This window comes from Sturnira hondurensis, unplaced genomic scaffold (assembly GCF_014824575.4).
Source record: "Sturnira hondurensis isolate 20B ecotype Veracruz unplaced genomic scaffold, ASM1482457v3 Scaffold0005220, whole genome shotgun sequence".
NCBI lineage: Eukaryota > Metazoa > Chordata > Mammalia > Chiroptera > Phyllostomidae > Sturnira > Sturnira hondurensis.
Genome location: NW_028077851.1, coordinates 9,209,795 through 9,228,794, shown reverse-complemented (window position 1 = coordinate 9,228,794; position 19,000 = coordinate 9,209,795). Strand labels below are relative to the sequence as shown.

At 37.9% G+C, this 19,000-nt stretch overlaps 1 protein-coding gene across 2 annotated transcripts in view; it reads right to left on the bottom strand.

Moving 5' to 3' along the window:
• The window catches only part of BMX (BMX non-receptor tyrosine kinase), a 50,487-nt gene extending 32,201 nt beyond the window's left edge, over nt 1-18,286 (bottom strand). For both annotated transcript variants that reach the window (XM_037046344.1, XM_037046345.1), the window contains exons 1-6: nt 18,175-18,286; nt 10,948-11,094; nt 9,984-10,088; nt 7,647-7,728; nt 5,362-5,481; nt 2,951-3,015 (exon numbers count right to left, since the gene is read on the bottom strand). In XM_037046344.1, the coding sequence (XP_036902239.1) occupies nt 2,951-3,015; nt 5,362-5,481; nt 7,647-7,728; nt 9,984-10,088; nt 10,948-11,094; nt 18,175-18,177 (522 nt within the window). In that variant the 5' untranslated portion in view covers nt 18,178-18,286. The remainder of the gene's footprint in view (nt 1-2,950; nt 3,016-5,361; nt 5,482-7,646; nt 7,729-9,983; nt 10,089-10,947; nt 11,095-18,174) is intronic.
• Nucleotides 18,287-19,000: the final 714 nt, after the last annotated feature.

The window sequence follows — 19,000 nt, the reverse complement described above, 5'->3', positions numbered from 1 at the left end:
TAAAACCTCCAGAGGGAACACAGCCTTGTGAACCCATTTTAGACTTCTGATCTTCAGAACTATAAAAGAATAACTTTGTGGTAAGTCACTAAATTTGTTAAATTTGCTGTTAAACAGCAATAAGAAACTAATACAGTGGCATAATTAATATGCTGGGATTCTATACGGCAGTGAGGATAAACTATAGTCCCATAATAAAAAATTGGCAAATCTCATAAATTGAACAAAAGAAGACAACCAATGACTCCACTTATATAAATGTCAAAAGCAGGCAAATAATTTACAGTGTTATAAATCAGGCTAGTGGTGACTCTGGGTGGGATGTAGCAACTGAAAGGAAACATGGGGCTACCCTTAGGGATCTGTGATATTCTGTTTCTTAATCTGAATATGGGTTACGAGGATGTGTTCAGTTTGTGAAAATTGATCAAACTGAACACTTAGGGCTCATGTACTTTTCTACGTGCATGTTATACTTCAATTAGAATGTACATTATATGTATATAACCTCTGAATTTAATTTTTTCTCACTGTATTTTACTTTTTCTCAAGGGAGTAACATTCTGAACATTTTAGTTATGTAGGGCACTGCTACTTATGAGCTGTGGAGTGGTTTTCTTCAAAGATAAATGCAGTGGATATTTTCCCTAATTGGAAATCTGAAGAGTTAGAAAGTGAATTTTAATTTTCCTCAGCTCTGTAAGTCCTCCACTGAATGCTCTGGTAAAAACAAAACAAGGAAAACATACTTTTCATAATAGTTTCTTTGATCTCTGATATCTTAGGGCAGCTAGTAATCGAAACAGACCTTGGCCATTGATTTGCATGATTAATAATTTTCAACACATTTCCCAGAGAATTCCTTGACTTAGACTAGATGCAGTAGTTTCCAGCTCCTGATTTATCTTCTGCTCTTAGATTGGTTTAAAACAAATTTTATTGGAGTACAATTTACGTATCATAAAATTCACATGTTACAAAAATTCAGTGACTTTTAGTAAATTTATCAAGTTGGGCAACTATGACCACAGCCCAGTCTGAGCACATTTCTATCAGCCCTATAAGGTCCCTGGTGTCCATTGGTACCCAATCTTCATTCCCATCCTGGCCTCAGGCAACCACTAATTGACCTTTTGTCCCTATAGATTAGCTTGGCATGAACATTGCTTTTAGGTGTGTCACAGGGCCATAATTTTCGAGCTTTAGGACTGGAGCATGCATCCAAACCAAAACAGCAATGGTGCTGATAACAAAAAAAACCCAACCCTCAAACTTTAGTAATTATATTAATATCCTGAGGGCTGCCATAACAAATTAGTACATATTTGGTGGATTCGAGCAACAGTCTATTACAGTTCTGGAGGCGAGAAGTCCAAAATCAAGGTTTCAGACTGACCATGTTCCCTTGAAAAGCTCTAGGAGAGAATCTTCACTTGCCTCTTTCAGCTTCTGGTGGTTCTAGGCATTCTTTGGCTTGTGATATTCTTTTCTGTGTGTCTCTGTGTCCTTTCATCTCCTTGTAAAATACCAGCAGTTGGGCTTTATGGCCCATCCTAATCCAGTATAATCTCAACTCAGTCCTTAACTAATTACATCTGCAAAGACTCGTTTAGGTCACAATCTGATATTCTGGGTAAGCATGAAATTTGGGGGACATAATTCAACCTACTACAACAAGGGATTTCTTTTTACCCTTCATGTTGGTTCACAAAATTATATTCTTTTTACTTAGAAACAGAGAAGTGTGTGTGGATGTGTGTAACTGAAAATATGTACCCAAGACAACATAGAACTGATAGATGGGTGGAAATGGTTCCTAAATTTCAGGTGAGCTTCCAGAAAACCACTGGAGCCCATTTTATGTGTCTTCTGTCATTTGAAGAGGCTGACACTTGCCTAGGAAGTCTAAAAGCAGGAGACTATGGCTATGAACCTAAGAAAGCAGACCACAAGGAGATGAGCAGCCTGTACTGTAGTACCAAGCAATGTACAGTTTTATTGACCAAAGTAGTCAAGGTTTTGATTGTTTTCCTGGAGGCCAACTCCACCCTTGGGAGAGGGTTGACTGGGAGCCATCTTGAAAACTCTGCCCAAGATTGGTGAATTGACCAAGTGGAAAAGTTGATGGCTAAAAACCCAAGAACTAAGAGTCGAGACATTTCCTCTGTCATAAAGCTACATTTGGATGTGCACCCCAGTGTGAAACTCATAAAAGTCTCCCAGAAGATAAAGAATCAGCATTGGAAAACTGTCTTACCAAGAAGCCACCACAACCAAGTCATGATGGGACCAAGCATATATGACTCTCTTTTTCATTAGTCCTGTTGTTCCTGGGCCTCAACCCTTCCCCCTGAGCAGGTTGTTCTTTGATATATACTTGAGCTAGCTGAAGGGGAATAGTTTTAACCTGGAAAGATGTTTGAAGTTGTGTGATTATAGCATTGGATGAGACAGTTAGAAGCTGTTCTCATGACTGCTGGTAACTGGGAAAATTTATGTCATCTGAGAGGGACTAGAAGAAAGCCTACTGGGTGGCTTTGAAAAGGTAATAGAGGAAAAGAATTATGTTGTTTTCTTCTAGGGCCCTATGGGGTTCCATTCCTCCACCAGAATACTTACATGAGGCAGTCTCGGCCATGCTGGTGGTAGGAGAGGAATGACAGCTAGTAACAGCTGCCTATTATATGTGATGCTATATCCCATGTGCATCATTTTTAGTACTATTTATGTGCTTACAGGTTAGAAAAAGGCCCAGTTATTAAATACAAAAGTGTAAAATGGTTCTGTATTTGAATTTATTATTTGATATTGCCATTGTTATTGGTGATAGCTCATAGTTTTCCTCTCTTTGCTGATAGTCTGAAGGAAGCCCCTATTTTTTAATCTTGAATTTGGCAACTCTTGATTTATTTAATATATCCTGATTATGAAAAATTAAATGTTGACTTACCATTCTGTCTGGGAAGATGGGAACTCTTAGTTTCTCTTCCTTTGTTGCAATGTGAAGATCAGCATCTGAAAAGTAAAACCAAGTAATTTCAGAAGGAACTTTACATAAAACAAAGCAAAATATCCAATGCTATGAATCAAAAGAACTAGCTTGTATAAACAGTACTGAAGACTAAATGAATTTAGACGCAACATCTCGAGTGATTGTTATTTTCCTATGTAACACCCACACAAAACACCACTCCTCCACCATTATCAATATCCTCTCAAAGTAGATAAAATATCCAAGTTCCTCTAAATCCAAAAGCTATTAATTTGTACCACATTTCCACCTCATATCTGAGTACTATATATATCTAATCCCTTGAGTAGGACCTATGCCTCTAGGATTCAGAATCCATGTCTGATTCATCTTTGATTGGCCATACAAAATGCTTATAAATAGATGATTTATAAACAAATAAACCTATTTCATGCTTTTCTTTTAGTTCTTATGATAATTGATGGTTTCTCTTTCTACCCACACATGTAGATCAATGTGTAGGCTGTGAGTGTGAGCCATCATATGCCTTACAAATGAGGTGGACATTTATTTGGTTTATTGACCAAACTGGAACATTCCTGACAGTAATAGATAGGCTTTTAATATAATTATGCCAGGTCACCAGTTGCAGAATGAGACTGTCTCAAAGTAGGGTGTATGGTTAACTTGCTTGTAGGACACATACCCTGGAAAGAGGGTGGTGCAGGGCATTTTGGAGACAAAAGGAAGTAAAGACACTCAACTGTTTCCTTTCTTTGCCCACAGGCTTTCCTGTAGCTCAACAAAGGAGGCCAAGGGAGTAAATTATACTTGGGCAGTTAGACAATATCATAGCTGCTTGTGAGCCATAATACCTCTATATTCTGTGGTTTTCTTCAGAGGATGGCAAAGAGCCTGTGGCACCTAGGACCTGTGGCAGGTGGCATCCAACCAGAGCCTAGGAAGATAACTCAAAAACAGTAGTCTCTCTGGCTTTTCTCCTGCTCTTTCCCGGGAAGTTAGGGCAAGGTCAGAGCTAAAACCTGGCCTGCTGGGTAATGATGCCAGACCATGGATGGAGTAATTGGGGGAAATGATTAGTGCTGTAAGGAGACATTACTTTTCAGCACCTCACAGTTGAGGGAAGATCCAGTAAATTCTGTGTAGTTCATTAAATCACTATACTTCAAGGGTATAAAGGGCAGTGATCAAATTAAGATTAACAAATATTCATTGTGTAGTCTAATCGAAATGGAAAACATAATGAATATTTATTTATTCTTTTTGTTGTAAAGTGACCAGTAGTAACATTAACATAATTGTCAGGTGTCAAGACTGTTATGGAGTAAACTCGGATAACATTACCTATGTCTCTGTGTCTTACAGTTTATGAGGTGTTATCACACAGCTGATCTTGTTCAATTCTTTTCTTTCCATCAGTTCTTTAAAGTCATTGTAATCCAAGCAAATTTTGTCCAGGCTACAAAACTGTTACCAAAGTAAGTTCTCCTTATTATTTATTGGCAAGTTCATGTTGTTAAACAACAATGAACTGAAATATATAAGACTGTCTCATATAAGTATCTTGGTGAAGGAATGGGACTCAATGGCACAAGAAGAAAATGACATAATTCTCTCCCTCCATTATCCCTTCAGAATCACTCCATGGGCTTTCTTTTCTGTCCCTGGATAAAGTCTCAGGCAGATTTCCCTGGGACTATAACATTGCATAAAACCCTTTGCTACCTTCTCTGATGTTATTAAAAAATCAAAAAATATATAGAGAATGGCAAGCCACTTTAAATATGTCTCTCAAAACTTGGCCATTCTTCATTTTGTTATATATGGTGATTAAAAATGTTGCTTAAATTTTATCTTTTGACATATTTTTAAAAGAATATTTTTCCAGTTTGTGATTTAATTGATGAACCATAGTGATATGTTCACCATGTTCTACCTATTTGGAGTCTGTTTTAAACCAGGAAGAATAAAAATAAATAAATAAATAAATAAATAAATAAATAAATAAATGGGCAATTTTTCATTTACCAAAAAAAAAACCAAAAAAAAAAAAAAAAACCAGGAAGAATTATAGGGGACAGGGATAAATAGCTCCTTGCTTGATTTATGATTCAAATATAAAAAAATATTTCTCAAGGAGTGAAAGAATGGCAGATGTTAATATTGTTATTATTTTAATCACCATGACTCAATTGACTCTAGAATTAGGCTTCATTTGCCAGATAGCATCTTTGAGGCTGAAATTTCATGATGCCAATCAATCTGGTACATCTTGTTTTCCTGAACTAGGGAGCTGTTCTGGCATGGGGCAGATTTGCCTAATTGGACACCATCCACTCAGGGTCCACCCAATAGAGGGATCACATTACATGCTTCCCAGAGAGTACATCCTGGGGCGGCTTTGCAACTCTGCTGGCAGCACAGGAACTTCCCGTCCACGAAGAACCCACTGTGGTACTTGATCAGCAGGTGGGGGTTGCCCCTTATCTCTGGGTAGCAGGCAGGAAGAAAATACATTCAGTAAGTGCTGTTATCACAGAACAATGAAAACATCATTTTTGCCAGCAACCAGGGTAAGAGCAAATGGTTCCCAGAGGATATAAGTCTTTCACTTAGAAGTTAAAAAGCCAGAAAGGAAAGTGTAGCTATGCATATAGTGAGAACAACAAAATAACTTATATCAGTCTTAAAAACATTGGTAGAAAATGCTATACAGATCAGCTAGCTTGGTGTTAGGATTTCAGAAATACATCTATAAAGGAAGTAAGTGGGTTACAGCACAAGCCTCTCATTCTCTTGTGGCAGAAAGAAGCTGGAGGGTAGGACTAGATCTTAGCAAAAAGAAAAGAAGGTTCTAATAAACATATATATTCTCCCAACTTTTTATTTGGAAGCATTTCAAACATAGAAAAAATTACAAGAATAGCACAATGAATGTCCATATACACTTTACCCAGATTCAATTTTTAACTGCCACATTTGCTTTATCTCTTTCTCTCTCTCTCTCTCTCTCTCTCTCTCCCTCTCTCTCTCTCTATATATATATAATTTGATATATATAATTATTATTATTTTTAGATTTAAAAATCATTGCTATATTTTGCTTGGCCATTTGAGAACAAGTACAGATATTATGACCTAAATAATGTCACTAACAAATGCTTCAGCCTGTAACTTCTGCTGACAATGACAGGTCCTCATATAACCATAATAGAATTATCAAATTCAGTAATTTTAACACAGAAACAATACTATTATTTAATATGTATTTCATATTCAATTTTTCTATTTGTTCCAATAATATCCTTCATAATCATTCATTTTCTTCTGATTGGGAATTCAATCCAGAGTCACAAATGACACTTAGTTATCTAGTTTCTCTTGATACAGATCAATTTTTCATTCCTTCTTTGTCGTTCATGACTTTGACCTGTTTACACTAAGGAATTAATGGTTTATGGGACTACTTTTCTAGGAATATGTGCTTATTTTAAAACTCATGGGAACAGGACAAAGGAACCCAAAGAAATGAAATTCTAATATTACTGTAATATCAAGCTAGCACCTCTCAGAATAGTAGAGAAACCTACAAGGTCTTAGTAGAGAACAGTTCAAGATGAGTCTCTAGGTGGGGAGGGCTGGTTCTACATGTGGCTTCAACTCTCTCCTTCTTGATTTTTTAAATTCATCTTGAGGATTTCTTACTTTGATTCTAGGGGAATTCTGCTCCTCCTTTACAACCCCAACTCAAGAGAAAAATAATCATTTTGCTGGGTCACTGGGAGGATATGAGAAAATGTATGTAGAGCATCCAACACAGTTTTTGGCTCAATGAGCATTGGACTTCAGTAATACCATTCCCTTAGTTTAACTCAGCTGAGTTTACCTGAAAAGGCTGGCATTTAAAAAACTTCACTAAATGTTAATGAGAATTGAAAGAAATTATTACAGAAACTACAACCAACAAAAGGAGTTAAGTTTATAAAACACTTGTTTCTGACCTTGAGCTTTCTCAGAAGCCTAGCATTTATATTGTATTGGCTAAAAAGATGGATTTGGGTAATTGAATTATGAGTTCTCCATTATTAAGTATATGACACTGGTCATGTCTCTTTAACTTCACTTATCTGAAAAAAGGGAGAGAAGTAGGACCCATTTTCACAGAGTTGTCAAGAGGATTACCTAAGAAAGTGTTTTACAAGTATTTGACACAGTAGCTGGCAAATGATAAGTACTTAGTATTAGCTAGAATGTCCTATAAACATCCAAAGTGCAGTAGCTACCGGACCTAATACAATGCTAAGAGGACCTAGAATGGACTTTGCCCTGGGAAGGCAAGCACAACGGGTGGGAAGCAGATAGTCTGGCTTCCTGGAAGCTGCTGGGAAGGACAATAGCCAACTCTGTGCAGAACAGGGAGGGTGTGGTTGGGGGATGGGGGATTTGGTGGAGAGGAAGGGGATCAGATCCCCAGGCTTCCCCTACGTAACAATGAGAATGCAAAATGAGGATAACCATGGCACATTCTCTGAGTATGGTAGGAAAGTCAGTTGATTTTGTCTTGGTTTTGAGTCCTTTTACTGTCATATCTTTCCTCTACCAAACCTCAAAAGAACTCAGTCGATGACTCCCTTTTATGACTGTTTAAAATTACCATTTTGTAATGCTTTCAACCACTGACTTCGGCTCTCTTCATTTGATGCATAGACATAGAGAAGCCCTTCCTTATAGACAATCTGGAAAGGAAAAGATTTAGTGTATTTAGCTATAATTGCATTATAGTTCACTCTGTCGCAACTGCAAATTTTCTGTTATCTAAAACAAACCTTGAGTTTGCTTATATAATATCTGTTAGCTCTGGAATTAGGTAGGAAAAAAAAGTCTAGTTATTTTTATTGTCCACCTTTCAGGTTGTTTTATTTCAGACACCTCTATATCTTGGAAAATCACAGCAGAGAATTAAGAAGTTATAAAATGTTAGATATTACAGGTGACTTAGGATTGTTCTGGTCTACCCACTTACACAGTTCATGACTCTCCATAGCCAGTTGGAAAATGTTTAACTGCTCTATCCTTAAAAATATCTTCAGGGATAAAATTCCCTTCACTTTAACTATGTCATCCTTGCCAATTTTCATATATTCTGATCATTATGTAGCCCATGCTTATATTGAGTAAAAATGTGTCACCCTATTACTTATTCCCTTGGGTCCTGTCCCACCCTAGGAATCCCCACCATGAGTCATCTTCTATTCCTTAAGACACTTGTTTAAGTGTTTGAAGATTACAATGTCTTCCCAGATCCTTCTCTAGTTTATTGACTTTTGTGGGGAAATAATACAGATCATTTATTAAACACCTACTACTTTGGGGGGATCTTTTCTATATGCTTTAAGATTTTAATTCCATTTGTGGGATTTCAACTTTGTGAAAAATATATGACTATGCCCATTTTTCAAGTGAAAAATGAACTCAGAGAGAGGTTATGTTTTCTACAGTTACATCAGTATAAAGAGTAGCTAGGGGCTCTGTGGGGCTCCAAACCCTGTGTTCTTTATGCACTCCCTGCCCCTGGGATGTAAATTTGGAGCATCTTTCATGAGCACACACTCCCCTAGTTTCTCCCAATCGGGTAATGATCTTTTTTTAAAGTGGGAAGTACAGATTGTTCAGCAATCAAATTATTTTATTTTATTTCATTTTTGGCCACAGTTCTCTCATAGCAGCACTTGGCAGTCTGAACATCTGCCTTTTGATCTGAAAGATAACTATTCATGATCTAATAAAAATAGGACTTGACTTAGTTCAAGCCACTTCCCGAGGGTACTGTAGGGATACTCTCCATATCATATCATTTTAAAGAAATACTCCAGAGTAAAATGAAAACTTCTTAGCATGCTGTCCAAAGCAGTTCTGATGTGGCCCTGCCCACTTTTTTAGACTCATCTCTTCCACTCTTTCACAGGGCTGCTTTATTCAAAGGGACTACTTGGAGATCTCCAAATCTGTCATACTATTTCACCTATTAGTGCCTTGACTTCTGCTGTTTCTTTTGTTTCACTGCCCTTCCTGTTTTTGCTGCGTTTAACTCCACTTGTCCTTCCCAACCCACCTCCAGTAGAAAATCCCCCTGATCTCTTGGAGTGAAGAGTGAAGCTTCTGCTTCCTAGGGCACCATGGCTACTCTGCTGACCTTCACCTTAACACTCACCCTCACTGCATTATAATGATCTGTAAATGTCTTGAAAACATGGATGACATTTTATTCTTTATAGTGTGCCTAGTATCCTGTAGAGCAATGGATATGCCTGGCAATATCTGATGAAAGAGATTGTCAGAGCCCAAGGCAAGTCTGGCCACTGGGGCTCACTTGGTCACCTTTCTTCTCTCCCTCTAGGGAAGGCAGATGGGTAGGTAGAATTTTATCAAGCTGACCAACTCCTATGCAAAAATGTTCCATGCCTTGTCATTGTCTTAATAAGTCATTTTGCAACATTTTTATTTATCCCCACTATACTGAGTTCCTCATAAAAATTATTAAAAGAAGAGCCATCCTACCTTTTGTAATAGCATGGATGAAACTGGAGACTATTATGCTAAGGGAAATAAGCCAGTTAATGAAAAACAAATACCATGTAACCTCACTTATAACTGGCATCTAACGAATGAAATAAACTAATGGGAAAAATAGAACCAGAGCCATGGGAACCTGGAACAGAATGATAGCTGTAGAAGGGAAGGACAGAGAGGGAGAATGGTGGAAGGGAGGGGGAGGGACTAGTCAAAGAACATGTGTGAGTGATGCATGGACATGGACAACCAAGAGACAGTTGACTGTGGGCAGGAGAGGTGGGTTAGATGGAGAGGAAAAAAGCCAAAAAAAGAAAAAAGAAATTGGGATAACTGTAATAGAATAAACAAAAAATAAAAATAAATAAAAGGTCAAAAAAGGAGAGTCATCCATTCAATGGAATATTGCCCCTCCTCTTACCTGAAATGGGTACTGTCTCTCTACAGGGGTCTGCTCCTCAAGATTGACTTTCTCTACACATCTGATTTTCTTAATTTCAATCGACCCTTTTCTGCTCCCTCTTTTCTGTATTACAAAACAAAATTCAAGATATCACACACAGTGGTGCACAGAGAAAAGCATGAAGTTAAGGTTATGCGTGGTAGGGAGACTGGGAGATGGGGTGGGCATATGAGAATCATTGTAATTATTCTATAATAGTCAAAGTCCGATGGCAGCAAAATGTATTTTGAAGTATGAACACAAACTCACATATGCCTCCCAAAGCAAGTCTTCCAGCAGCACTTAATAATTTTGTCTGATAATCTTGAAATATATTTCAAATCACCTACCATGTAGTTAATCTACTCAGGAAAATCAAGATTTAACTTCACAAAGCATTTCATTTGTTTCAATTTTATGACAGTATTTCAGTATTTCTACTGTGGTAGAGTTCTCAACTGTGTACAAATAGTCATATTGCCAGCACTGTGTTAAGGCAGGATTTCTCATCTTTAGCACTATTAGGGGCCAGGTAATTCTTCTTGGGGTGGGGGGTGCTGTCCTGTGCATTATAAAATGTTTAGCAGCATCCCTGCCCTGTATACACTAGAAGTCAGTAGCATACTGCTCTCACCAATTATGATGACCAAAAATGTCCCCAAACATTATTACATGTCCCCCAGGGGACAAAATCACCCTCAGCTGAGAACCACTATTCTAAAGTGATATTCAATTTGTCTTTGTAAAGTCAGCCAATGTTTTAACACCCTTTATTCTTGAATTAATTATACCTTGGTTAAGAAAAGACAAATGTGACAGGTGAGTGAGTGCAAGGTGATCTTTACTGCATAAGCTAAGAAATCTAATAATTGTTTCATTATCATTAAGCACTTTGTAGAGGCTTAAAAATAAATACTATAAAAGCAATGGAATAGAGTCTCACCATTTTATCATATTCATAGTAGGAGAGGTTTGTTTTGGTCAAAACAAAAAGCCGCTCTTTGTAATTATTTGGTGACATTTTCTTCTTTTGCTGTGACCTTTTGAGAAGAAGTTCTTCTAGAATGGATTTTGTATCCATGCCGTCGTCCTAAATAAAATAAAATAACTAAAATGAGTATTTGCCCCATCAAACTAGGTCCTCTTTTACTTTCATAATTTTTATTCAACTCTTTCTCATTCAGGGATAATATAAATAATACAATTTTTGAAGTTATATTTAGGATTATAGAGGAAAAGTAACTAAGCAGGCTCTTAAATAAACACACACCTGAATTGTTTTGGCTTTGACTTTTATAAATATTTTAATTTTTATAGCATTTTATCCATTTTATTCATTGACTACTGTAGATCACAAATTTACTATCTTCATACTGTCTGCCAGGCCAACTCATTGAAATTCTCCTTATTCTTCCATAAGCATTCTATAAGCATTTGTTAAATTGAATTGGATGTAATTGGACTTTAAATAATTTGAACTCCATATAGCTCACCATGTCTGAAGTAATTGATGAGCTGAACCTCTCTCCATTAATGTTGACCAGCTGTTTGACCAAATTATCAAAAGCACCATGAGACTCTGATGTCATTGTAATTAACACCCATAGCACCTGATCATATTCAGATCTTTATCATAAAGGATATGGGTTTACTTTTCAAGAGTTCTGAGAATAAAACATTTAAAATAGTATCAAAAGAGATAAAAAACTAAAAAATAAAACTTTATACACTGAAAACACTCCTTTCCTCCCCAAACCATGTAAAACATGAAAACTTAAAGTATTTCTGGGAAATAAATGCATTAATTTGGGGGTTCTTTCAAGACTACTGCTTCAACCCTTAGTGATGTTAGATCTGACCAAGAAAAGTGGCATTTAGCAGTGGGCCACGAGAGAGAAACTTTCTTATGCTCTTTGCTTTGTGAAACTACATCATTATTAGCAGTTCCATGCCCAATAATTAGCATCTTTCTTTTTCTTATTGATAATCTGAAGGAAATTAACTTTACTCACCTTACGTTGGAGAGAGCCCAAGTGTGTTTGTGGTTCCTTACCTTTAGCCATCAAGCTTTAAGCAAAAAGTTACTGCTCTGAGGCACTATCACTCATATTCCCTCTGAAGATATTTGCATCCTATTTATCACTCTAGATCAGGAAGCACCCACATGGGCATTGCTCTGTCTAGATGGAGGTAGATGCCAAGTGAACCTGTCCAATCACTAATGGGCACTTCTCACTGGCCCAGGAATATGGTGGGCCCACTATGGTTTGGGAGTGGGAAGTAAGGTAGACTAAGAAACACAGCTTGGCATTGAACAAACTGTGGGCAGGCCCAGACAGCTTCTGTCCTAATAGAGACCATACCACTCTAGAAATGGGAATCAAGGAAATCAGCTTTAATTATTTATTTATGTAGATTCTAAGACTGTTAATCTCTCAAAGGTTCTCCAGGGGCATCATTTGATTTATAGGCAGGAGTAGGAGAAATCTTATACCTTAAATTTAATAGAGTTTTGATCACTCTTTGTTTTGAATATTGATTTATGTGCGAGGGGGGGAAGCATTGTAAAATTCTGCAAACATAGAATGTGGTTCTTGAGTACAAAGAGTGCTGTTCCCCATGGTCACTGGTATCTTTGCCCTGTATAGGGCAGAGATCGGGGTGTAGTAAACCCAGCAGGACCTGGGGAGGCAGATAACACACCTACCTTTCGCCTTTGTCTCCAGTAGAAACTCTACACATATGCCGGCTCAGATAAGATTACTTTCTACACCCAAAGTCTATAGCTGAAAGAGAATTTGCTTGAAGACTTACTGAAACTAAAGTTCTACTTTTTGTGAGTTGAAGTCTCCTCTTGGGTATATTTGGAGGGCAGTTTTGCCTTTTACAATTCTACATTTAAACATTAACTAACAAAACGAAAAGTGTAAACTCTTCTTAAATGTCTTTTATACCCATAGCTAATATGTTACTCCTCAAAGCAGAGTGCTCCTTAGACTAATCTGGTTAATAGGATAGGAAAGTTAGTTTTCAAATTCTCTCAGGTGCTGAATCAATTTGTAACATTAAGAACACTGTTTTGAAAATGCAAATCCCAGTGTCTAAGTAGGTACTCAGGGTTTCCCAGTACTGCATGATGACACAAAAGTGTATATACACACTTTTGTGTCCATAGATCTTTCACACTTATCACATTAAGGATATGGTGATTCACAGAAACCATTGACAAATGAAATTCACAAAGTCACTTCTGCTTATTGAAGGAAAGAACATTGACTAGAAAGGAAGGTGTCAAGTCCACAAGCACATTCTCTGATAAATCTCCAAGAATTTATACATGTCGTGTCTAAAGCAATATAATTTGTGAAATTTCAACAAAATTGTTCATTCCCAAATCCTGTCCTTTGTGAATTTTTTGGCTGTCATTTAAAAAATTATATGTGATATATATTCATCCTGCAAAGTCAAGAACTACAGACAAGAAAAACAGAAGAAGTTGTCAATATTTTGGTGAACATACCGTTAGATTTTTTTCAAGTATAGACATGCATGTATTTATTTTTACAAAAATGAGGTCACATACTATACATATGAGTCTGTAATCTGTTGTTCTCATGTAATAAACACTCAGAGCTACATGTCTTTGAAGTCCTTCAAAGTTGACTCTCATGCTTCCTAACAAACTTGAACTCTGTTTCTATGACTCACACTTTTGTCATCTCCAGATCAGTTTCTTCTAATACCTGGTTCCTGCTCTCAAGTTTAGACCTGCCTTTCTCCTTCTATTTGCTTCTGTCCCTTTCTTGTACTTCTCTCTTCTCCTAGATTAGCCTAGATTCTAAAATGAAGATATTTTTCTGGTCTCTCTTGGTATAGGAGGTGATAATCACTGATGACTAATTTTTAGAAATGTAATGTTTCTTTTATTAGGACAATAAGTTGAACAGGGTCAGGTACCACTGTTGATTCAAATGCCTGTCCAAAGACTAGCAAACTTGGCTCTGACTACAGTTATTTAAGGGAAATTCAGCTGGGAAGGTAAAAAAAAAAACCTTTCAAAATAAGATGAGATCCTAAACCTAGTTAATATTAGCCAGAAATCTATTTCCATGGAGGAGCTGGTAGGACGTGGCTGGACTCTCATATTACCACCTACATAGAATAGACACGTAAATTTGCCTGCCAAATAGCCCAGGCTATCTATTTCCATAAGTACATGAAACTAGAAAGAGATTAAAGTACAGTGGAAGCAAAAGAAAAAAAAAACTCTGGCAAAAATCAATATAGTATTTTTTTATGAGGAAACCAACAGCCATTATGTACCCTATAACACACATAAAGGATTCATGCCAAATTGACATGGGTTATTTAGCATTTATAATGAAATTATATCATGAGAGAAAGGAGTTCAACTCTATAGGTCTATTCAACACACTTGAATTTGGACCTACAAGTGCACTCTGAGTGACAACAAACAGGGTTGAGAGCTAGGTTTCATAAATGATTAACATGCAAGGTTTTTGTGGAGTGGTAGACTCAGACCCAAACATTATTAAAAGGCTTGGAGGAGGTGACAGTATTGCCATTTGTGAGCTGTGTCACCTGACCAAGCCTCTTCCCTATTCCTGATGTCAGTTTTCTGATCGGAAAAATGAGGTGGCAATAGCTCTTCCACTTAATGGGACTTAAATGAGAAATTTTATATGAAAATACTCAGCATACTGTGGGCACTGAGTCATGAATAAAAGAAGAAGGTAGAAGGAAACAACTCAAGTGCTAGAGCAGACTCTGTTGTCTTTGCTATGAGAGGCCAGATGAAGAAAAAGTTGTTTTTTTTCCTTAAGATAATCAAGAAAGATATTATGAAATGAAGGGCATTAATATTGGAGCTTGAAGGATATGAGTGATTGTAGTAATAATTAATAATCCTAGCTAACATTTAAGGAAGACTCACCATGTGTCCGGCAGTACTTAACGCACCTTAAAAATATGCTTTCATTTACTGGTCACAATCATCCTATTGGGTAGGTTGTGACATCCTACCCTATAAGGTATGTCAACCACTGTGTAGGGCATGTCATAACACCCCAGTCCTATGGGGTGAGTTGTAGCAGACTCAAACCTATGGAGTAGGTTACAACCTTATTCCCTGCTCAGAGCTGGTGAAGCTGTGACAGATAGTAAATTGCCCAAGCTAGTGTGTGGAACTGGGATTTGAATCCAGGCAGCCTAACTCCATAGCACATATTCTTGACCATGATGCTAATGTTAAAGAAGGCAATGCCAGCCGTGTAACCCTCCTATTCAGAGAAGGCTCTAACCAGGGGTGTTCAACTTGCAGCCCATGGACCACATGCATCCCAGGATGCCTGCCAGTGTGGGCCAACAGAAAATCATAAGTTTACTTAAAACATTATAAGATTTTTTTTGTGTGGTTATGTGTCACAATGTAGTTAATGAGTGGCCCAAGACAACTCTTCTTCTCATGCGGCACAGAGATGCCAAAAGGTTGGACACCCCTGCAACCTAAGTATACAAAGGCAGCCATAGAATATCAAAGCTGATAGGAACTCTACAAGTCATTTTATGGATGCAATAACTGGCTCCAGCAGCCTAAGTGACTTAGCCAGAACTGCAAAGATGTGACCTGAGACACACAGCCTAGGGAGCCAGATTTTGGTGTCCTATTTGGGACAGTGTTCACACCATCAAAACAATAAATAAACTAACAGAGATCTGTGTGTTCAGCTAAACATACTATAGCCTTGCATAAACTTAAATATTATCAGACCCATGCAAGAGAAATAATAGAAAGATGAGACCTATGAATAATGTTTTAGTGGGATCCTTTGAGGCAGTGTTAAATAGCAAACCTCTAGCCCACATTTCGAAAATAGGTAAGAACATACAACTCAAAAGTTGGGATAAATTCTAAGAGGTGCACAAGGGGGTCAGGAGGCAGGAAAGGAAGGGAGAAAGCATATATAGTTAAATGGGGTCATTGAATAGTTCCCCCAACCAAACAGTATATTCCCTGACTGGCTCAGGATCGTGCCCTTAAAACTATATTCTTTAGAATTCAGAGATGAGAGTAGCAATTCCTTATTCCTTTACTTAATTTAATTATCCTCTCTTACCATTTAGCTAAAGATTTTGGTAGGTGTCAAGATATTAAAATAATCCAAGTTGCAGGAGGTTAGTCAGTGGAGGGGTGAGGAGGAAAGAAAATACGCTTCAAGTGAGGACTTGGGGGTGGCGGGGTGTGGAAGGGAAAATGGACATCATTGTGACAAACTTGATCTTCAGATATTTGCCCCAGGTCAGGCCTGCTTACTAAATAATCAAAACAAAGTATGATGGTAAATTAAACAGGAACAAAAAAGCTTAACTCAGAATCAGGTAAAATGGTTCGAAAGTAGAACTCTAAATATGCGGGCCAAAGACAAATACTAGCTCCACAGAACCTGCCAAGTCCCTCTTTCCATGGCGTTATGCAAAAGAGAGAAAGCTACAGGTGCCTTAGCAGCATAGGGATAGAAATCCTTTAACGATGACACACAAACTCTCAGCATTTTGAAACATCATACCTCGATTACTTAAAAATGATTTTATGAAAAGCAGACCTTTTGTGAAGGCCATTTTTTGCACAAAGAAGGCAAAAATTCCAATGTCGTTTTTGTTGGAGCTAAAATTGACGTTAGGTATGAAGTTCTTCTGTAGTGCCCCACAAAACTTTTCTAAGCCCCCTTCCTTCTTTTCAGCCACTTTTCCTTCGGCTTCCTTCCCTTTGCTAGGGCACTCCTCTGGGCATCTTGCTTAGGAGAAAAGTGAAATGTAATAAATCTGTGTCCTAATACCTTACACTGTATTCGTTTAACATATAACACTGCTTAGAGAATACAGGTTGGTATGTGCAAAAGCACCCAAGTTTTGTGGGTTCAAATCCCTTACTGTGTCTCCATGCAACCTGACATGTTACTTAACTCTGCTAAACCTCAGCTTCCCCATCTTTAGGGAGTTAAAAAAAATAACCACCTCAAAGTGTTAGGAGGAGTAAAGAGAAAATAGTGGTAAGATGCCTAGCACACCAGCAAATGTTCCAGAAACTTCACCCCTTCCTCTCAGCACTTTGTAGGCAAGTTTTTAAAAAGTCCATAGTAAAGTTTAGAAACAAAAGGGCCCTCACCATAAAATTTCAGTCCTCATTCCCCTTCCCCCAGCTCCTGGGCATAAGAGATAATGGGAGGCAGGAAGATTCCCCATGTATATTCTGTAGTCAATAAGCACTTGCTCTGCAGGTCTGTTACAAGCTTTCAATAATGGAACTGGACCTTAAAATCGGGATGAGCCAGCCCCTTAGTGACTGTGTATGTGTGCCACCAGATTTCTTATGGGCCAATGCGAGCTGTTACTCAAAGTGTACTCCCTGGACTGGCAGCATCAGCATCACCTGAGAGTTTGTTAGAAATGAAGGATCTCTATTCCCACCCCAGACCTAGTGCATCAGAACCTGAATTTTACTGAAATCCCTAGGTGATCTGTGTGCAAAGCAGATTTGGAAAGTCACTGATATAGATCACATGACAGTGTACCACTTTTTAAATCCAATGAAATCATCACAGCCCACAAGAATTTTCAAAATTATGTGGATGTGGATACAGCTAATGGTTCACCTCCCTCCCATCTATTTCCATCTAAAATACCCCTAAACCTCTGATTTAAGGAGACTCCAGGAACCTAAGAACAAATATCTGAAGCTAAAATAACAACATAAAAACAAAGACCAAAGAATGAATGACTAGCATTTCTTTACCTTTTAAAGCAATTATGAAGCCAATATGAAAAAAAGACATGGAAAGGCAATACATAAAAAAATACAAAGGAGAAAATGAGAGGAAACAACACAAAGCTAAAAGGAGCTTGTGGTTATAAACATACAACCTGCCAGCTGCCCTGAGCAAGATTTTGAGCCAGGAGGTAGAGGGGGTGTGCAAATTACATGGCCCCATCCAAAATCCTGGAGGAGTCCCAGCAACTTTATATTCATAATTTTTGTATTTTTAAAAGCTGGCTCCCCAATTTTTTGAACTTCAGGCTCTACAACACCCAGGTCTGAACCTGTGTTCCTGTAGGATATGACATTGCATAGCCACCTGCCACTTAAACGCACCATTTTTGCCTGTTCCGCTGCCTGGGTCCACTGCAGTAAAGTCAATCTTCTCTTGCAGGCGCACAGCCCCACGGTCCTCCTTCCAGCAGCAGCAAATTGTCTCACATTTTCCCAGCTGCCGGGTCAGAAATGACTACATTACTCAGTGCCCCCAAAACGTTTATTGTCCTGCAAGGCCTTACACAATCCCACAGGAAACCACGCTCAACACTTAGCCAACACTTGTTGATCTGATTGAATGCAACAAAAACGGAGACAAAAGCATATTTCTTAAAGGTTCCAACTCTGATAACCACAGCTCCTGCTTTTCCCAGGCAGCTCTTGGGTACAAGTGATAACCATGCCTTTGTTTATAGAACCTGATGCTTGAAAGGACAAGAAAATATCTCTGTAAAACTCTACTTCTGATGCTGACTTCTCTCATATGAGTCAGGAAACCATGAGGTAATGCCAAAGTGCACAGAGGATAAGCAGTGAAAACTTCAACTCAACACTGAACAAAAGAGGCAGAAGAATGTATGAGAGAGGACAGTTAGTGGGACTGAAAAGGAGCACATGAGACAGCTTAGATTATTAGGAAATTCAGAAATGGAAGAGAGATCAGTTTTCCTAATGAAGATTGTAAGGAAAGAGTGTGATTGTCACTTGACATCATTGTGATGACATCACAGCTTTGGTTTTATTCTTTCTACCATTTTCTCTGGTGCACATTGGCTGGTCACATGAAGTAAATCTAATGACTTATTTTAGTAGGGTCTGCTATGGACAGCTAAGAAGATTAGTCATCCTGTTGGCATGTATTGTCACGCTGTTTACTTATAAATCG